Raw genomic sequence first — 17,517 nt, forward strand, 5'->3', positions numbered from 1 at the left:
AATAATTTTTGGGGTATCTCCTAGACAGTGTTATCAATTTTGTTCCTAACTCTTGAATTCATTATTATTCCACCCCACTCATTTAGGACGCCCTCACACTTGCACCCATCATACAGCAAGAACAATAAAAGATCTCTGCCAAAGCCACCCTTCGTGGGCCTGTAGGGCATTGCAGTGTGGGCCCTACAAGGAATATGCCCGATGATGAAGCATGATATTCTTAGGGATGTTTAGGGCACCAGGAAATAATCCTTAGAATTTCCTCTCCACATCTCATCTACCATTTTCTTTCTTTCTTTTTTTCTGATAGGAACAGTACCTTCCTTGTTGGTTCGAAGAGTGTAGGATGGCACACTTAGAAAGAGTGAGATACAGCTCTGGCACTATGATACAGCAGTGCATGTTTCACCACACGTCCCACTAACTCACTCTCCTGCAGATGTTCAACTTTCATCACACTTCCCACAGGCCTGCAAACTCTGTTAGGGCAGAGCAGATTTCACCTCAATTCCCACAGTATACGCCGCCAACTCTGCTGCAGCAGTGCAAGTTTCACCACACCTCCCACTGTGCCCGCCAACTCTGCCCAGCAGGGCAGTTTAGAATCAACACTTACTCATGCCTTTGCCTCTTTGCTGTAACTATCAAAAAGAGCACCCGACCAATGGCAACAGTAGTTTTGATAAAGTGAACCACAACTTCTGGGAAATTGGCCGAGGACTCCAACACATTACACTGTGACTACAGAGCAAACTTTCAGGTGGTGAATACGTGTGAAAATACCAATTGTATCTGGGCTGTTCATCACAGTTCTCTTTGCTATATAGCTCCATCGCCCACCTTAGGTCTTGGCCGCAGTGGGTCTTGAGCCAACAGTAGGTGGCACCTACTTCCACCACACCACCCCTCCAACCATTTAATGAACACTGACAAAGACCTTGAGGGATCCCTGCCCACAGGTCACATCTCTACTGCAAACAGTACTGCAAAGCATCTGCAAGACCAACAGTGGAGACAGGTCACATGCCTTCAAAGGGAGAAATTACAGCCAGACCCCGGAAAAGGGGCTCGGAGAGGGCAACAGTGATCACATGGTAATTGTAATCCAACCTTTTACACCTAATAAGTGTGTTAGCACCTGTACAATACTAAACACAAAAGATAGCGACCCTCGCTGAGGTCACAGAGAAACATAAGTATCCGGGGAGGCAATGCACAAAGGTTGCAGCATATTTCAATGAAGAGAGAAAACTAGGGAAGGGTGAATAGAAAAGGAGGGAAAATCCAAAGTGAAAACATCATGAACATTCTCAAAACAGGCAAAGCATACAGGTAGACACTCAACTGAAAGAGGAATCACAGTAAAAGGTTGGGGAGAAGCGAGCCAAGAAAACAAAATCCACATTCAAATTTAAATTACAAATGAACATATAGATATTTGGGAATGAGAAATTGCAAACAAATGTCTACTACAGAAGCCCCCTACCCCATGGGGTTGAAAAAGGACTGAAGTGAAAAGACTTACTACACGTCCGCCATTACGTTCAGAGTGCCTTTCCCCACAATAACTAGCCTAATTTCAATATCAGTGTGGAGGTAGCGGTACTATGAATGAGACTATGTAAAGTAGGACACATACAAAGGGATCAAAGTATCAACACTACACTCAGGTAAAGGACATGACCAAATGCTGAGTCTACAAATCTATAGAGCAGTGGTACCGAGGCGAGAGGTCTAGTGCTCCTTTTCAGCGTTTTGCCACCCATGCAATGGAAAACACAAGACCCACACAGGTTCAGAACTTCAGTACTGTGGTTTACACCACTTCTGAGACCTTGCCCTCCCAACCCCAACCTTTGCACACCCACAAAGACTTTTTTTTCACATGTCCAGAGGCGACCTTTGTACAACTTCAGAAACCTGCTGACACATTGCAGCTCACACACCTTATTTAATCAAAAGAAAGTACACTGTTACAGATAAGCGGGGAATTATTAAGGCGCACCCCACCAGCCAACGACTGCTTGGTTCAGGAGAGATTACGCGCTCCTCGAAAAAACCTGCGGTTTGATTGAGGGTGCGTAGCAAACACACTGACCGTTCACCATAACATAAAATGTGTAATTGTAAAGAGCACGTTCACTGCGAAGGGTATCTTGGCACTGAATAACAGATGTTTGTCACCCAACTCAATGGTACTCACCAGGAGTCTTAAGTTCAGATCCAGCTACGTTAAGGTAAGTAGAAATGAACCATACGGACCAGCAAGTACATGAAGTCCAAAAGAGCTGCTTGTTCGTCTCATCAGCTCTTTGGTGCCTCTGAACACTTTTCACTTTCACAGCTTGTGCAAAAGCATACAGATGTGCTTGCCACAGAAGAACGGGTGCGACTCGCTGTACAAGATAAGTCTAGAATGGCTATTTACTTTAGAATTAACTGCGCCTATCACAACTTCCACCCCCCTCCCAAAGCAAAGAAAGATTTACTTTACTTAGGCTAACTCGTAACAAGGCCGGACCTGCATACCTCAACCACCGCCTCTCCTACACTCCCACCAGACATCTCTTCTCCGTCCAACTGACGCTGGCCACCATACCACGGATCCGTAAGGGCACAGCTGGAGGAAGATCTTTCTCCTATCTCACTGCCAAGACCTAGAACTCCCTGCCTCTGCACCGTAGGCAATCAACATCGCTGGCACAATTCAGTAAAGACCTCAAGACCTGGCTCTTACACTGAACCGCAGACCCCCGGTCTCACCACCACCACTTAGCACCTTGAGACCCTCACGGTTGAGTAGTTGCACTTTATAAGAAACCCGATTGATTGCTTAGGAATCATCGCTGACAAAGAAAGTTGATGAAAGACGTTCACGGACAATGCTCGATTTACTGGCACACAGCAATACATCTGTCGAACAGTTCTCATAAAACTAGATTTTAAAATGCCTGCCCATGTATTCTATGTCAAGACTTCAGGGACAGGCACTCTGGTTTCTCCTTCTTGGACCAGGTTGAGAGTGATCACCGTTAGTAGGAGGGGCGGAAGATGAAGAAAGATGCTAGCATGAAACCACAAGGATCTGTCATCCCATAGGAGTGCCCCCGGTTAGTTTTTTATCAGGTAGTCTTACTTCTTGTATGGCACAATAACCACAATTCATGTAAGAGGAGGGAAAGTTTTGACATATGACTTTTTGGGGGGTGGATTACATTAACAAAGCCCTTCTTGAACATGCAGAAAAGTCAAGTTTGGCATCAAAAGCCACACAGGGGATGCTGAAAAAATAGTTTTGTGGAACTTGCCACTTGTAAACAAATACTTGCAACGGAGGTATGGCATTATAATAAGGTATATCAAAAGGAAAGAGAGAAAATGTAACTGCATTTATATAGCGCTTACTACCCAGGACAAGGCGCCAAAGCGCTTTTTCGGCAAATAGCACGCTACTCTGGAACCCAAAGAGGATTAGTGGTTAATTAGTATAGGGAGATATGGAATTTGAGCAGTGGACATGAGAGTTTGTGATTTGGATTGAAAAAGGATAGCAGAGGGAAGGGTTGCATTTATATTGAAACTTTTTTTTTTCCATATGGCATGAAGAATAGCAGTTTCCACTGCAGCGCTGGACTTTCTACAACTTGTGCCAGTAGAGCAGGTACCAAAGAGCAGGTTTGGCTTATCGGGAGGCTTGCTCAAACAGTCAAGTAGATGACTGACAAAAAAATGTTGGCTGCGATATATATTGTCCATGTATGCAGCGAGCACTGGGTCCAGTCAAAACAAATCAGTCGTTTCATACTTCCTCTGTTAAAGGCCTCATTGTTTTCCGCTCTGGGAGGGATTCGGAATTTGAGTACCCTGCCAAAATTTCTTGTAAAATGCAATACCCTGCCCTTCACTCGGTCATAAATGTACAATTGTGGTATGTGCACGCTATAGGTTGCCTGTTAAAAGCTCTCCTGATGGTTTGGGTCGCGGGCTGTCTGCGTGCGCGCCACAGAAGCAGGGCACACCTGTAACAGAGTGACGAAAGCGGGCACATGTCAAAGTTGGACCTGGTCCCTTGTTAAGTCCATGGGGCCTTTGAGAATTCTACTGCCATCTGTGCTCAGCAACCAGGGGCTACCCTTCAATATGCTTAACACCACGGATGTGCCTTGACATTTAATACTAGATGGTAAAGTGCAATTTCTTGATTGTGGTAAGAGTTCTAAACACTTCATTGCCACATTAGTGCCTTGACGCCCTTGGGCATTTGTTTGCGCTCTACAATTTGATCATTCATTCATTAAAGAGGGACACAAATGAAAAAAAATGAGTTATATTAGCAGATCCTCTACCCAGGCTGTGCCGCCTGCCACAAAACAGATGCCCTCTCATGCCAAACGATGGACAACGCAAAAAGTGCCTGTTTCCAAACTATGTGTACGCGCATCCACTCTGGCAACCCTGCTGGAATAAAGAGGGTCCTGTGAATACATAATGTGCTGAAGTTGCCATTGTGCGGAGCCAGTCCATGGGTTGTCTGGGAGCCGGGCTCTGCTGAGTCTACCGCTGCTTCCTGTTGCTTGTCCTGTATGAGCATTATTTTTGGATGGGCCCCATTATGTTCTGTAATCCTCCCTGCAGTCGGCGTGGCCGCACTATTGTTCACGGTTAATATTAGCCGCCATGGCCTCCGTCTGGGTGGCCAGGCGACAATCCATCATAATCGCAAAACTAAGCCACTGATAGGGGGGAGGAAAATAAAAAGAAGAGAGATATCATGTAGCCTCGAACTTTTAAGATGATCGACCTCTATTCACAACAAGGACTTTTTAAATAACTTTTTTCAGATCTGAACATAAGGTAACAGCACCTACCCACAGCCGCAACTTCTCAAGGCGCTCTACAACAGGAGGACCCAGAGCCCTCTCGTGGTAGTGGTGTGCGCATTACAAGTCAGCCGGGCTGTCATGAACCTGGCCTACCCATTTCAAGCATCCTGCGGATAATTAAATGCACCAGTTACTAGGGGTGGCAAGGTTAATGGATAGAATACCACTGAGCCAGCCAAGCACAACAGTCAGGTTCACACAGAGCAAGCCCGAACAAGGGCCCTTTCTACTCGCTTTGAGCCGGAGAAAGGAATAACAATCACGTTCAAATCACAGCACTGCGCTTTCCATGCCGGACCAGGCCCCAACGCCAGTGCGACCAGTCAAAGCACTGCGCTTTATGCCCCGGACCAGGCCCTATCTCCAATGCAACCAGTCAAAGCACTGCGCTTTCCACACCGGACCAGGCCCCATCTCCAATGCGACCAAAGCACTGCGCTTTCCGCACCGGACCAGGCCCCATCTCCAATGCGACCAGTCAAAGCACTGCACTTTCCACACCGGACCAGGCCCCATCTCCAATGCGACCAGTCAAAGCACTGCGCTTTCCACACCGGACCAGGCCCCATCTCCAATGCGACCAGTCAAAGCACTGCGCTTTATGCCCCGGACCAAGCCCTATCTCCAATGCAACCAGTCAAAGCACTGCGCTTTCCACACCGGACCAGGCCCCATCTCCAATGCGACCAGTCAAAGCACTGCGCTTTCCACACCGGACCAGGCCCCATCTCCAATGCGACCAGTCAAAGCACTGCGCTTTCCACACCGGACCAGGCCCCATCTCCAATGCGACCAGTCAAAGCACTGCGCTTTCCACACCGGACCAGGCCCCATCTCCAATGCGACCAGTCAAAGCACTGCGCTTTATGCCCCGGACCAAGCCCTATCTCCAATGCAACCAGTCAAAGCACTGCGCTTTCCACACCGGACCAGGCCCCATCTCCAATGCGACCAGTCAAAGCACTGCGCTTTCCACACCGGACCAGGCCCCATCTCCAATGCGACCAGTCAAAGCACTGCGCTTTCCACACCGGACCAGGCCCCATCTCCAATGCGACCAGTCAAAGCACTGCGCTTTCCACACCGGACCAGGCCACATCTCCAATGCGACCAGTCAAAGCACTGCGCTTTCCGCACCGGACCAGGCCCCATCTCCAATGCGACCAGTCAAAGCGCTGCGCTTTACAAGATGGACCAGACCCCAGGCAGCCACAAGGCCATGCTTTGTTTGCCAGAATCCTACCCAGCAACTCAAATCCTCCACATATGCTAGCCCTAGGCCTTCATGGCCACAACCAGAAACGGTTTCTTTATGTTGGAACACACAAGGAGCAGGTCCACTGTGAACGGCGACGGTCAAGGGTGAAGTTCTTGCTTGGTAAGTGTTCCACCTTCCACGCATTCAAAGGTCGCCTTTATGGACTCACAACAGATCTTCGTCATGAAAACAGGTCTTGGCCATACACTGCCTGGCCTGACCGATGTCAATGGCACGCTCAATTGGAAACCCTGAAACCATGTCACCTTGTAGGAACCCAGTTAAATGACACCAACATACTTGTTTTTATTTTCATCACGATAATCTAATGTACATATCATACTCTTAAACTTGGGGGTTTCTACCCGCTTCAGGAGCAAAAGGTAATCCAGTAGAATGGGGAATTAATTTTAAAGAAACTAACATTTTCCACAAATGCAGTTCAAAAAGCGGACAGATGCATGTGCATTTTGGATCCAGTTTTCAGGTCTGTTAAGGTAATGGTGATCTGGTGAATACCCAGCATGTGCCCTCGACCACATTTGACATCATTTCCCGCCCCCATTACCGACACATTAAGTTAAGTACTGTCTAAGGCCCCTAATACATTAGCTACCAGCAACACCAGCTGTATCTACAGCAGAGCGGCCTCCTGGGCTCGCTGTGGCCTCGTGAGGAAGCAGTGGTCCAGTGGTGATGTTACCGGGCTTGGGATGGGTGGTAAAGGCCCAAACCCAGTTTCTTTCGTACGGGTGGGAGTGTGGTAACCAAGGCCTGGGTTGCAGCAGGCCTTCCTCCACGCCTTGCCAGGGCCCTGTGCAGTAAGCATGCACTGCTATGTGACACGTCCAGAGCCTGGTAGTAACTATGATGGTCGAAATACCACAGATGCCAATGGCCAGATGTAAAAGGGAGAGCTGCGGGGGCAGAAGGCACCATTTATCAGCTCGGAGACAAATGACAGCAACTGAGACGTCCTCACCAGACAGGCGAAAGGCCCACACATTTTTGACGAATCGATGGAGGAGAGGGAAACAAAACTAAATACTGCCCTTTTTTCAAATCTATTCTTGCAAGACACACTCACACATTAGAAAACAAACCCTGCAAATGGCACGAGATCAAGCGTTCGTTTGCATGCAGGACAGAAAGTACATGATTTGCAGAAACGTATAAAAGATTTACATGAGACGCCGAAACACAAACTGCAAGAAGAGGGGGCAAAAGAACAGGGTACTAGCACCTCTAAAAACAAAGACAGACTGGTCATTGCCAAGGAGTAGCTCGACCCCTCCCTACACTTAAACACATTGGAAGAAAATGTACAGATAAGTTGTTTTCAAGGTAGCCTCCTGGTACCATACATTTGAGGAATGAGGTGGGAGAGGACAGCCCACGAGGCCTTTTCTTGGAGAGGGCCCTGAACATAACTTGATGTTATGTTTAGCTTTTAGGAAGCACTCGGTGTATCCTGGTGACTTCTCAAAAGAGACAGGGCTCTTCTGAAGGGCTGGAGGTACATCACTGTTACTATATTTTTCACTTAGCAAGCACCTGATGCCCACTGACATCAAGAACAGCATGAACACCAACCAACCGAAGAAACAAGTACATGTTATTCTAGGCTGCTATGGGAACATTACTCTCCAATGTCTACAACACTGTATAGTTTATACCAATCACATATGAAAAGTCTGATGGACCAGCTCTGGATAGGTTTACAAGGGTACAAAATGGAACTTTGGGGATTATGCTTTTTTTTTTTTATTAAAAATCGCTTGACGGGGGATCCCTGCTCGCACACATTCGTGGCAGATGTCAAAGCGGGGGTACGGCTCGTGCCAGGATGGGCCAACTTGTGAACAGTGTTTAAAGACATAGAGGCAGAAATGAGACGGTGCCAAATCAATCCACAGGTCCAAGATCATACGAGAACACACTGGCTAGCGGGAGGCCAGCCATTAGCACCCTGGGTCTCAGTTTAACGCCAATGGGAATGTTCAGAAGCATGGCACAACCAGCTGAAGTACCAACAATCATTCTGTGTACTGGACTCTAAAACCAAACATAAAGCCCAGCACCGTCTCTTTAAAAGTACCAAAAAACTGTCAATCGCTAACCAAAGGGAAAGCACGACACTTCCCTGGGCCTTGAGTAAGGCAGGGACAGCCCACATGGGCCAGGTTTATCACCGTGTCAAAGGCCGCGTTATCCAAGCTACTTGACAACACAAAATGCCTTCTTCCCATGTTGTGCAAACAAACCACTAGACTTTGCACACTTCATAACAATCTTTCTGCACTGAATGCGGAGGTTTAGAAACAAAGCACCACCCTCCCCACCGAGGGCACATTCAGCCTCGAAGAACATTAGCAAAGGGTCTTGACAAAAGCAGTTCGCAGCCTGCTCTTTCCTAAGCCTCGGGCTACAGCGCCTACACTTACAGCAAAGCTGTTTACTTAAACATGTAGGAACGTTTGCACATAACAGGGCTGGTGCAATTGATGTTGGCACGCTGGGAAAATGTCGAGGGGCCACAGAGTGATTTCCCAGAATCGACGTGTGCGAAATGCAAGTTACGCATACCAGAGAAACTGCAAGGGATGCCCAGGGCCGCCAGCCTGACCTGCCTGAACCTAGCAACTCACAACGAGACATCTCCCTCCACACACTGAAACACGTGTTCTAAGTATTGTGTGCGCGAACGCAACAACAAAAGAGCAAAACTGTTCCAAAAGCCCCGTGGTCCATTCTGGCAATCCCAGAATACCACCAATCAGTAACAATTAAAAGCCAACTTTAAGAGCGACAAGTAAAGTATGAACTCCAGAGGACAGCAGAAATAACGCCAATTATGGTGAACCATATTAATTACTTTCTTAACAGATGAATGTACTTTATAATGGGATGGAACAGATGCCGCAGTGACCGAAGTACCTGGAAGATTAGTGCCTGCTTAGAAGAAAGTAAGGCAGTCATGGTAAAAGTGAAACCGCCTTGGTCATCTTAGGTCCACAGTAGAGTGCCTAGAGGCTACATTCTGGCGTAACGCAGTATGCACACACATTGTCAGTTCTTAGCGAGAGAAGTTACTGCTGTGCCAGAAATGCAGACTTAAGAGCCATCAAACTTTGCTGGCCAATGATTGGTAGAGGATAAACTGGATGCAAACAGGAGTGGGCAACAAAAGAACCTATAAATCGATGCCTATTAGATGCGTTTTAGAAATAATATTAAGTCTATTATTAGCCAACGGAGGAAACCCTGAAAGGGAGAGGCCGAATTAGAATCAACTAGCATTCATGTGATGAAACAGGTCTCACCAAACTAACTAGTGGAGATTTTAAGATAGTAGAGTAAATGTGGATTTGGGAAAGAAGATGAATATTACATATGTGGACTTTGACAACGCATCTGACCAAGTGGTCACTCAATTTCACAACTCTTGACCAAAGAGAAAAGTAGACTTTCAAGGGGTGGTGCTGATCTGTCCCTCTGAGCAGAGTGTGGATTTAAAGTGGAGTATCACAAAGTCCAGGACTGAACCTAGTAAACAGTTAGTTATTCAGATAGGATTTGTTCCAAGTAAATACAAGACACAAACCATAAATGGATGCCAGACTGGGGCTACAGGTGGCTCAACCCCCTAGAGAGGTTTTCGTAAGAGACTACAAGGGGCAGATTATATGTAAATAAACCATACTGTGGGGGTGGCAGTCATACAACACATGACTACCCATGAGATTGAAAGGAAATAGGTTTTAGTTGCTGTTATTTAAGCAGTTTTACCTCTCTATTTATAGATTACATAACAGCCTAAATTCAGGAAACATAAATGCAGTTGGGGCAATGGACATTGTGCCTCATTATTATACGTTGAAACATGCTCTCTCTCTGCCGCTACCTTTCAAAACCAGCAACCGTAGCAGAAGTTAATATTACATCTAAGATGCCTTTGCTGAGGAACCCAACCACAGTAGCAAGCTGCACAGTTTACGGCGTTCCTTCACACTGGATGCAGGTGCAGCATTCAGGGGTCCTTCTTTCTCCTCCACGCTGGACCTTGGCTAGTGTCCTAGCAACTCAGTCAGACCTCCAAATCACTTGGATGACTTTACAGCCCACCGTCTCCAGTACCATTACTCACACCGGTACCACATGGCCGTGGCCCATCTTCACTCCAACAGGACTGCCGAGCCTGCATTTTGCAAACACCAAGCTGCCCACCAAAAAAAGAAACTTGACGCTGCATTGTACGGATTCACTGAAACGTGAAAACAAAAACCGACAAGATCTTGTTAAATCCTCTAACAGAGGGCACAAGGGTGAGGCAGCCATGGATAAGGAGTGCGCCAGCGAGAGGTCACAAAGTAGTCAGGGCAACTGGGCCTTCAATGCAACCAATTCCAGAGCAGGAACGCTTAAGGAAATCTCTCAAAACCAGGCGCTCATACATATTCATGTATCTATGTGAACTGAAAGTTATGCAGGAGAATTTGAATCAGCTTTCCATTTCATTTTAAATGAAACAACGTAAAACAAGCACGGGTGCGACTCATACACAGACGAGACCGCCCCTTCCCAAGTCCCAATCAGACACTTTTGTTATTAAGACCCACATACAAACACGTTTCCTACTGAAACCCTTGTTATAATAGCCAGGCGTGCAAAGTGGACGACCCAAACCCTCTTCCCAAATAATATGCATACCATCACTATATATCTGAAAACGTGTTGGACCATATGCTACTTTGCAGCGATACACCCTTCTTAGTGAGCAGCATCCATCGAAATAACATAATATCAATGCAAAACAGAGCTCTGAAATTTACCAGGTCCATGACCGAATCCAATTCATGACAGTTTTTTTTTAGCATTTTGGGATTTGTAGTTTTGCTTATCTCAATATAGTTTCAAGGCTCAGTTCTGGAATAAGATGAAAAGACCAGGGCTGTCTGAACTACTACTGCATGAACAGTGTCAAGTGGAGGGTTCTTGTAAGGACTCTGACCATATAACTTTTTCCTGGGCCTCCTACAAGTAGAAGACCCAATTTACATTACCCTACGCCACAACCGCGAAGAAAAAGTCACACAAAATTCCTATTTCAGTTTTCACCTGCCATGTTCGCGCTGTTAGGTGCACCAATTTTTAGTTGTCCTGTGATCTTTCAGCTAGTAGTTTGAAGCCCTGAAAACCTGCCTGCAAAACCACAATGAGTTACAGCGATCAACTACTATTTTTTCCTGTACGTACCTCAAAACAAAGCTATGGGCCCAACTGGTCTGGTGAACAAAGGCTGAACAAACAGCAGGGCTAAATAAAAAGCCCCAATTACCTGGAAACTGATCTTGCATAGAGATAAACAAAAAGGGATCACAGCCAGGAAAAACGCACAACATTGTCCTCCACTGAAGAAATCCAGCCCTTTGTGGAGACTTCAAGTCCCTCCTCGGTTCATTTTTTACAGTTAGGAGACAGACATCCACCGCGGCTCTGCCCTTCAGTAAAGTCAAATGCTGCACAACAGAGAACTGCAGGCCCTGGCAGCACATCAAATACCTCAGATTTTTTTATAAAAACCTTAATCCCTTTGATGGCATATTTGATATCAACTTCTATCTTCTTCTGAGAGAACACAGCTTTTATGCATCCGACAGAATAGTTTCGCACACTGTGCTCACATTGTCCTTCCCATGGTTCTCACTCACACAAAAAATGAAAGTTTATTTCCCTATCTGCAGTTCAGGAAATCGGCCCGAGGTGCTTAAGGTGCAGGCGGGGGGACCCCATTTTGAAATGCACATTTCTTCCTGCATTCCTTTTTAAGGGCGTTATCCGATACACTTGTAAATTAAATCCCTTGGCTGCAAACTTGAAATATTGTGGGAAAGACACTCCAGTAACAAGCCTCTGGTTTGTTATTGCCAGCAATGGTGTTTTGCCAACAAAAAAAATGAAGGAGCGGGAGGCGGTGGAAACAGGGTGCTGGCATGTGCCCAACTCCTAATGTTTCTAGATTCCCAAAGGAAGAAATAGCTAGTTATGGTTGCTTATCTATTATCCCCGTTCTCAACACCTGTTAGCGTGGCAGCACTGGCAGGCACAGTGTGGCTCAACTGCGGTTACACCATGTTAATGCAGTTAGTGGGACTATTCCCACACATTCATCCTAATGTTAAAGTCAATTTTAACATTTGTTGTGGCCAAAGAGGAGTGCAGCGCCAATCTTTTTAACATCCGAAAGGTAATAAAACAATAAAACAAGAATAGTGCTCACTCCCATGGGCAGCATTATTACATATTGCAGAAAGTGCCACTGAATGGCATCTACTTAAATAGTACAAAAACCGATATACTCGATGTACTGGTTAATCCACAGCACACTGATGCCAAGTTGTGAAATGTGTGCTCATTGCAATTATTCAAGGCTGTGGCCTGCAGAGGCCCCAAGGGCTCCTATGTTCTGTGGTAAGTTGCACTTGTGCAGTGCTTTGCAGGGAACCCTAAGCAGCTACTGCTGCCAGTGACACTGGGTTAACCCAGGCCATCTTTGGGAGGTTGCGCAGGGTGGTCTTGGTTCCAATCTTGCTGCACGAATCAAGCCACTTAAAAATAAAAACATACAGAGTCATCTTCTAGCTTACAGAAGCAAGGCAGCATCAACAGTTTCCTTTTAGGAAAAAGTGGCACACCTAGAGAAAGGAGTAAGATTTTATCTGGAATGTCATCCTATTGAAAAGTTGCAACCTAGCAACAGCCAATGGTTGCCAGACACAGCCTCAAAACCCTGCTTCGAGTCCTTCAGATCAACGATGGGATGGGATGCTTCCAAAACTGCCTCCCTCAACACGTCTACCTATGCCTGTACCAAGAATAATGCTGTCACTCAAGTCAATTGTCACACTTGAATCACACCCAAAGTTTACTCCACTCCAGACAGGTATTATGAGCTCTCAGAGCACAAACAAAGCAAATTAGACTAACTGTAACAGTGGCTGCTTTCAAGAATAAAGTACTAACAGGTCAATTCGTGAGAAACGCCATGCCAGTTTGAGCACCCGTTAAGGAAGCATATTTTCAGATATTTAGCCGAGGACACTCTGCCTGCCATACCCATTGTCATTTGACCTTTTTACTGAACTGGGAAACTGGCCAGAGAACACGCAGAAAACATTATTTTCCAGATACTTCTGAAACAATATGCTAACATTTAAAACCCTGATGATGGCTATATTCTGTACACGGTTGAAATGGTATTCTAGTCACTGGCTAAGCTCCATTAGCAGGACATTACAAACAACCCAGATTACAACAATCAATGCATTTCTAGATGCACGAATCCACATGTCAATTTTTTAAGAAACCTGACCCATAGTTATAAAAGCACAAGTATTAAGAAGAAAGCAAGTGAGGGGAAGAAGCAGGCTGGTTCATCAGGTGCTAGTATGTGGCTATGAAGAGGGAGGTGTGGGCGGCGGGGTTGGCTAGGTAATTCAGGAAGGAAAGGGGTTCTACACTGGTTGGGCTCCTGGGCAGGCAAGTCTGATCATGGGATTGGAGACCTTGGCCATTAAGTTCCCTGAGCGGGAAAGCAGGATATGTGGAGGTTAGAGCGTGTCTCCTCAACAAGTGATTAAAGTTTGGCGCATGGGGTATGTGTGGCTGGGAGGTATTCAGCACGTGCCTCCTGAGGTTAACGAGGCCATGTGCATGGACTCCTGTCTACACAAGCATGTCGGGAGGCACTGGTACACGTGTGTAGGTGAATGAAGCCCCCTGTGTGTCAGTGTCTTCTAGAAGGGGGGCAAGTCAGAAGCAGGTCCCCAGTGGGCTACCAAGGACCCGTGCGCCTTACTAAAGCCGGAGTGCTGCTGCTGGGTGGCTGAGGCCTGTGTCAGGCTTTGGTCTTCTGCTATGTGCCCGCTATGCCCCCCGGCCACACTAGGGGGCGCGCTTACTACGGCGCTGAGAGTCCCAGGCCTCGCCGGCTCCCGGCGGCGCCTCACGCGTGCTTCTCCCGGGGGCAGGGAGCTGGACGCGCCGCCGGGGAGCGACGGGCAGCCTCGCCCAAGGAGGGAGGCCCAGGGTCGGGGAACTCAGGGTGGGAAGATGGCCTCCCTGCCAGGCCACGCGCAACCACAATTGATACTCTTAAAAAATAAAAAATAAAAAAAACAACAAAAAAAAACCACACCACAATTTACAACAATCCTTGGGTTAAAATCCCTCCGCGATTAGGTATCCGGGACTCACCGGCCAGGCGAAGGTGAAGGGCAGCACCAGGCGGCTGGAGGCCGAGGCGCGTCCGGAGCGCAGGCTGAAGGTGTTGCCGCCGAGGACGGCGGTGGCGCCGCCGCCGAAGCTGCAGGGTCCGGCGGCCGAGCCCGTCACCCGGGCCTGGTACTCCTTCAGGCACACCTTGAAGTAGGTGTCGCACTCGTCGCGGGTGCAGCGCAGGTCAGCGGGGTTGCGGGTCCCGTCGCAGCAGTTGCCGTTCTGCAGCTCCCCCCGGGGGTTGTGCATGGAGAGGATATCCAGCTCGAACTGCCCGGAGCACAGACACACCTGCACCGGGAGAGAGCTGGGGTTAGAGCATTGGCACTGCGCTCAATTCACACGGCAGAAAAACACGAGCACTCAAACCAAAAACAGCAAGCACAAACAGCATGTATGTACCCGGGACATGACAGCATGCACTCAGCAAACAGTACCTCATGGAGACGGCTGCACCTCGTGGGGAAAATGACAGCATGCACTCTGCAAACTAACACACGTGTGCACCAGGGAGGTGGGTGACAGCAATCACACGGTGCCGCAGACAACTGCCCTCCCTGGAAGACGGATTACATCATGTTCAGAGAACACGACAGCATGCACTCGACACAGGGCAGGGACACGCGCACCTAACAGGAGAGGGATTACCATATACAGAGGGGTCAGCCGCTAATATAAAACCATAAGCAGGATAATGCACAGTCAAGACAGCAGTGATCTCTCCACCATTGTGTGGGGGAAATAGGGTATGTAGAATATACACAACACAGGGACACCTCAGTGGAAAGTGTGGAGGGGCATTGGAGCGAGCACGCACACCAGGCATTACAATAAGCACACACAACTGAAAAGGAGTGCGTGGAAATGCAGGCAGTATTGCACCGGATTGGAGAGGGGTAAGAGCACGTGCACAGACATGGCCATATGTACAAAGTATGGAAAGTACAAGGACATAACGTTTAAGTCAAAAGTGGAAGAGCGAGGGTTCGGGCATGTGTAACATGCACAGCCACATTCCATAACATAGGGACATCTGCGGGGGTGAGGCGGTGACCTGGATAGAGAATTGAAACACACCAAACCTAACAGGCCTCGCAGACAGGCACCTGCAGCCAGCGGTAGTTGGGGTTGCAAGGCGTGACAAACCCTACCCATAGGGAAAGCTACAGCTCGAGCTGTATGTGACCAGAATCCCAGCACATGTGCGCAGCACTTCACAACATTCGACATACAGGGTGGACGACTTACAAAATGATCAGAGAATGGCATTTTGTATGCGCTACAGCAGTGAACACATGGTAACAATGCATACAGTTCTGATGGGGACAGTATTCATGGACGCATAGAGAAACACTTAAAGTGGAGACCACATCCAAAGCCACTGGGTGCACAACTCCTTCCTGTCGAGTTAACAACAAAATGTAATCTACAACTCTACTACAACAACTTCAATATTTAAACCAAATGAACAAAGCCTCGCCTTTCTTTCTAGTTATTCACCCCAATGCAAGTTTGTGGAAGCAGCCCTGGGGGAAAAATAACTAACACAATCTCATTAGATTTGATAGACACATGTACTGATGCTAGCCAGACCATTTAACTGGACATGCATCCCACTAGGCACACACGGAGCTGCCTGCCCCTCTTAGGGAGGGCGGGTAGGATCATTACGCTGTATAGTCTCTGGGGAGGAGGGTGGTGTGTCATCCAGGCTCAAAGCATTAGTGCCACGATTAACACCTTGGGCTGATCGGCTCGGAAACACACGCTATCCCTCTCCCATGTAGAAGGCAGACTCTGGTTTCACAGCCAAAGCCGTCTGTACTTATTTTTTTTTTCACTGACTCCCTGCTAAAACATTCCTTCTAGTTAGTGCAAAGAAATTGCAAATCCACCCCTCATTATTGGTTTGCTCCTCTTAGGTGCTTCCAAGTGTGAGCCAGGCTCAGGGCCCCCACACAGAACTGACACAAAACGAGCAGCAAGCAGCAACGCTGGTCCATTCTGTAATGCGTTTTACTGCTTGGTCCTCCTTAAAACAAATCACTTCTTTCGCTGCATTCCAACACAGATGGGGCCACTCGGGCACAAACTGCTCCTCTTTCCAACTTTCTAAGCTGAGACAGTGCAAAGTGCACGAAGTTTCCATGTTGGCGGCAGGGCTGAGGCTCGGCTGGCGCACACACCCCTGTGCGTCGCAGGTTGCATGCATGTGCACGGTGCCACATGCAAAGACAAAAAAATCAAATAAAAAACCATCAAGCATCCTGGCGGGGGTCCGTGGAGAGCCCTGGAGGCGGCGGTCCTGCACGTACCTTGAGGCGCAGGCATAGCAGCAGGGCCAGCAGCCTCCTGCAGCCGGAGGCGGTGGCGGGTGTAGGCATGGTCCGTGCTTCCCCGGGGCGTGCAGGTCTTCTGTGCGGTTCTAGTGGTGCTGCTGTTGCTGCCCCCGGGGTGTGCGCTTTAGTGCTGCTGGGCGCCTCGGGCCGCGCTCATATACCGGCCCGATTTCAGCATGCACGAGTGGAGGACAGACGGCGCCCTCCGAAGGGGCGGGGGGGCTCCTCAATAGCGCCCTTTTGTGCCCCAGGTCTCGGTTATTATTCAGGGTCCTTTCTGTGCCTCCCCTCCTTTTCTTCTGCTGTCTGTTCTTTTCTTCGCGGGCAGCGGGCTCTGCGAGGAGGCGGAGGAGGAGAGAGGCCAGGAAAGCGCTGGGTGATCCGTGGGGGCGCAGCCACAATGCGAGAGGCCGGGAGAGCGCTGCAGAGAGAGACGGCCTCATCCCGGGCGGGGCCGGGCGCATGCGTCTGCTCCATATGCATGAGGCGGAGGGTGGCGGGCGGGGAACGCCCTCAGCGCCAGGCCCAGGCCTTCCTCCCGCAGCCAAGCCCCCACCCCTCCGGCAGCCCGCCCCCCACGCCCTCCCAGCCCAGCACACACAAAAAACGCTGGGAGCCAAGGTGCCTGGGACAGGTAGCGAGGGGGCAAAGTTTAATAGGGAGAGGGGGGATCAGATGGGACCCGGCACGCCTATCCCGCGGGAAACAAAAAAGCAAGCTGTCGGGAGGCGGCGTGCTCTTAATAATATACTCCAGACGG

The 17,517-nt window shown here is 48.4% G+C and overlaps 1 protein-coding gene across 1 annotated transcript in view; it reads right to left on the reverse strand.

Moving 5' to 3' along the window:
• JAG1 (jagged canonical Notch ligand 1) overlaps positions 1–17,159 on the reverse strand; it is a 50,491-nt gene extending 33,332 nt beyond the window's left edge. The window contains exons 1-2 of the mRNA XM_078649542.1: positions 16,734–17,159; positions 14,398–14,709 (exon numbers count right to left, since the gene is read on the reverse strand). Coding sequence (XP_078505668.1) covers positions 14,398–14,709; positions 16,734–16,802 — 381 coding nt within the window. The 5' untranslated portion in view covers positions 16,803–17,159. The remainder of the gene's footprint in view (positions 1–14,397; positions 14,710–16,733) is intronic.
• Between the last annotated feature and the right edge of the window lie 358 nt (positions 17,160–17,517).

Source organism: Lissotriton helveticus, chromosome 6 (assembly GCF_964261635.1).
Source record: "Lissotriton helveticus chromosome 6, aLisHel1.1, whole genome shotgun sequence".
In the NCBI taxonomy this organism is placed as follows: Eukaryota; Metazoa; Chordata; class Amphibia; order Caudata; family Salamandridae; genus Lissotriton; species Lissotriton helveticus.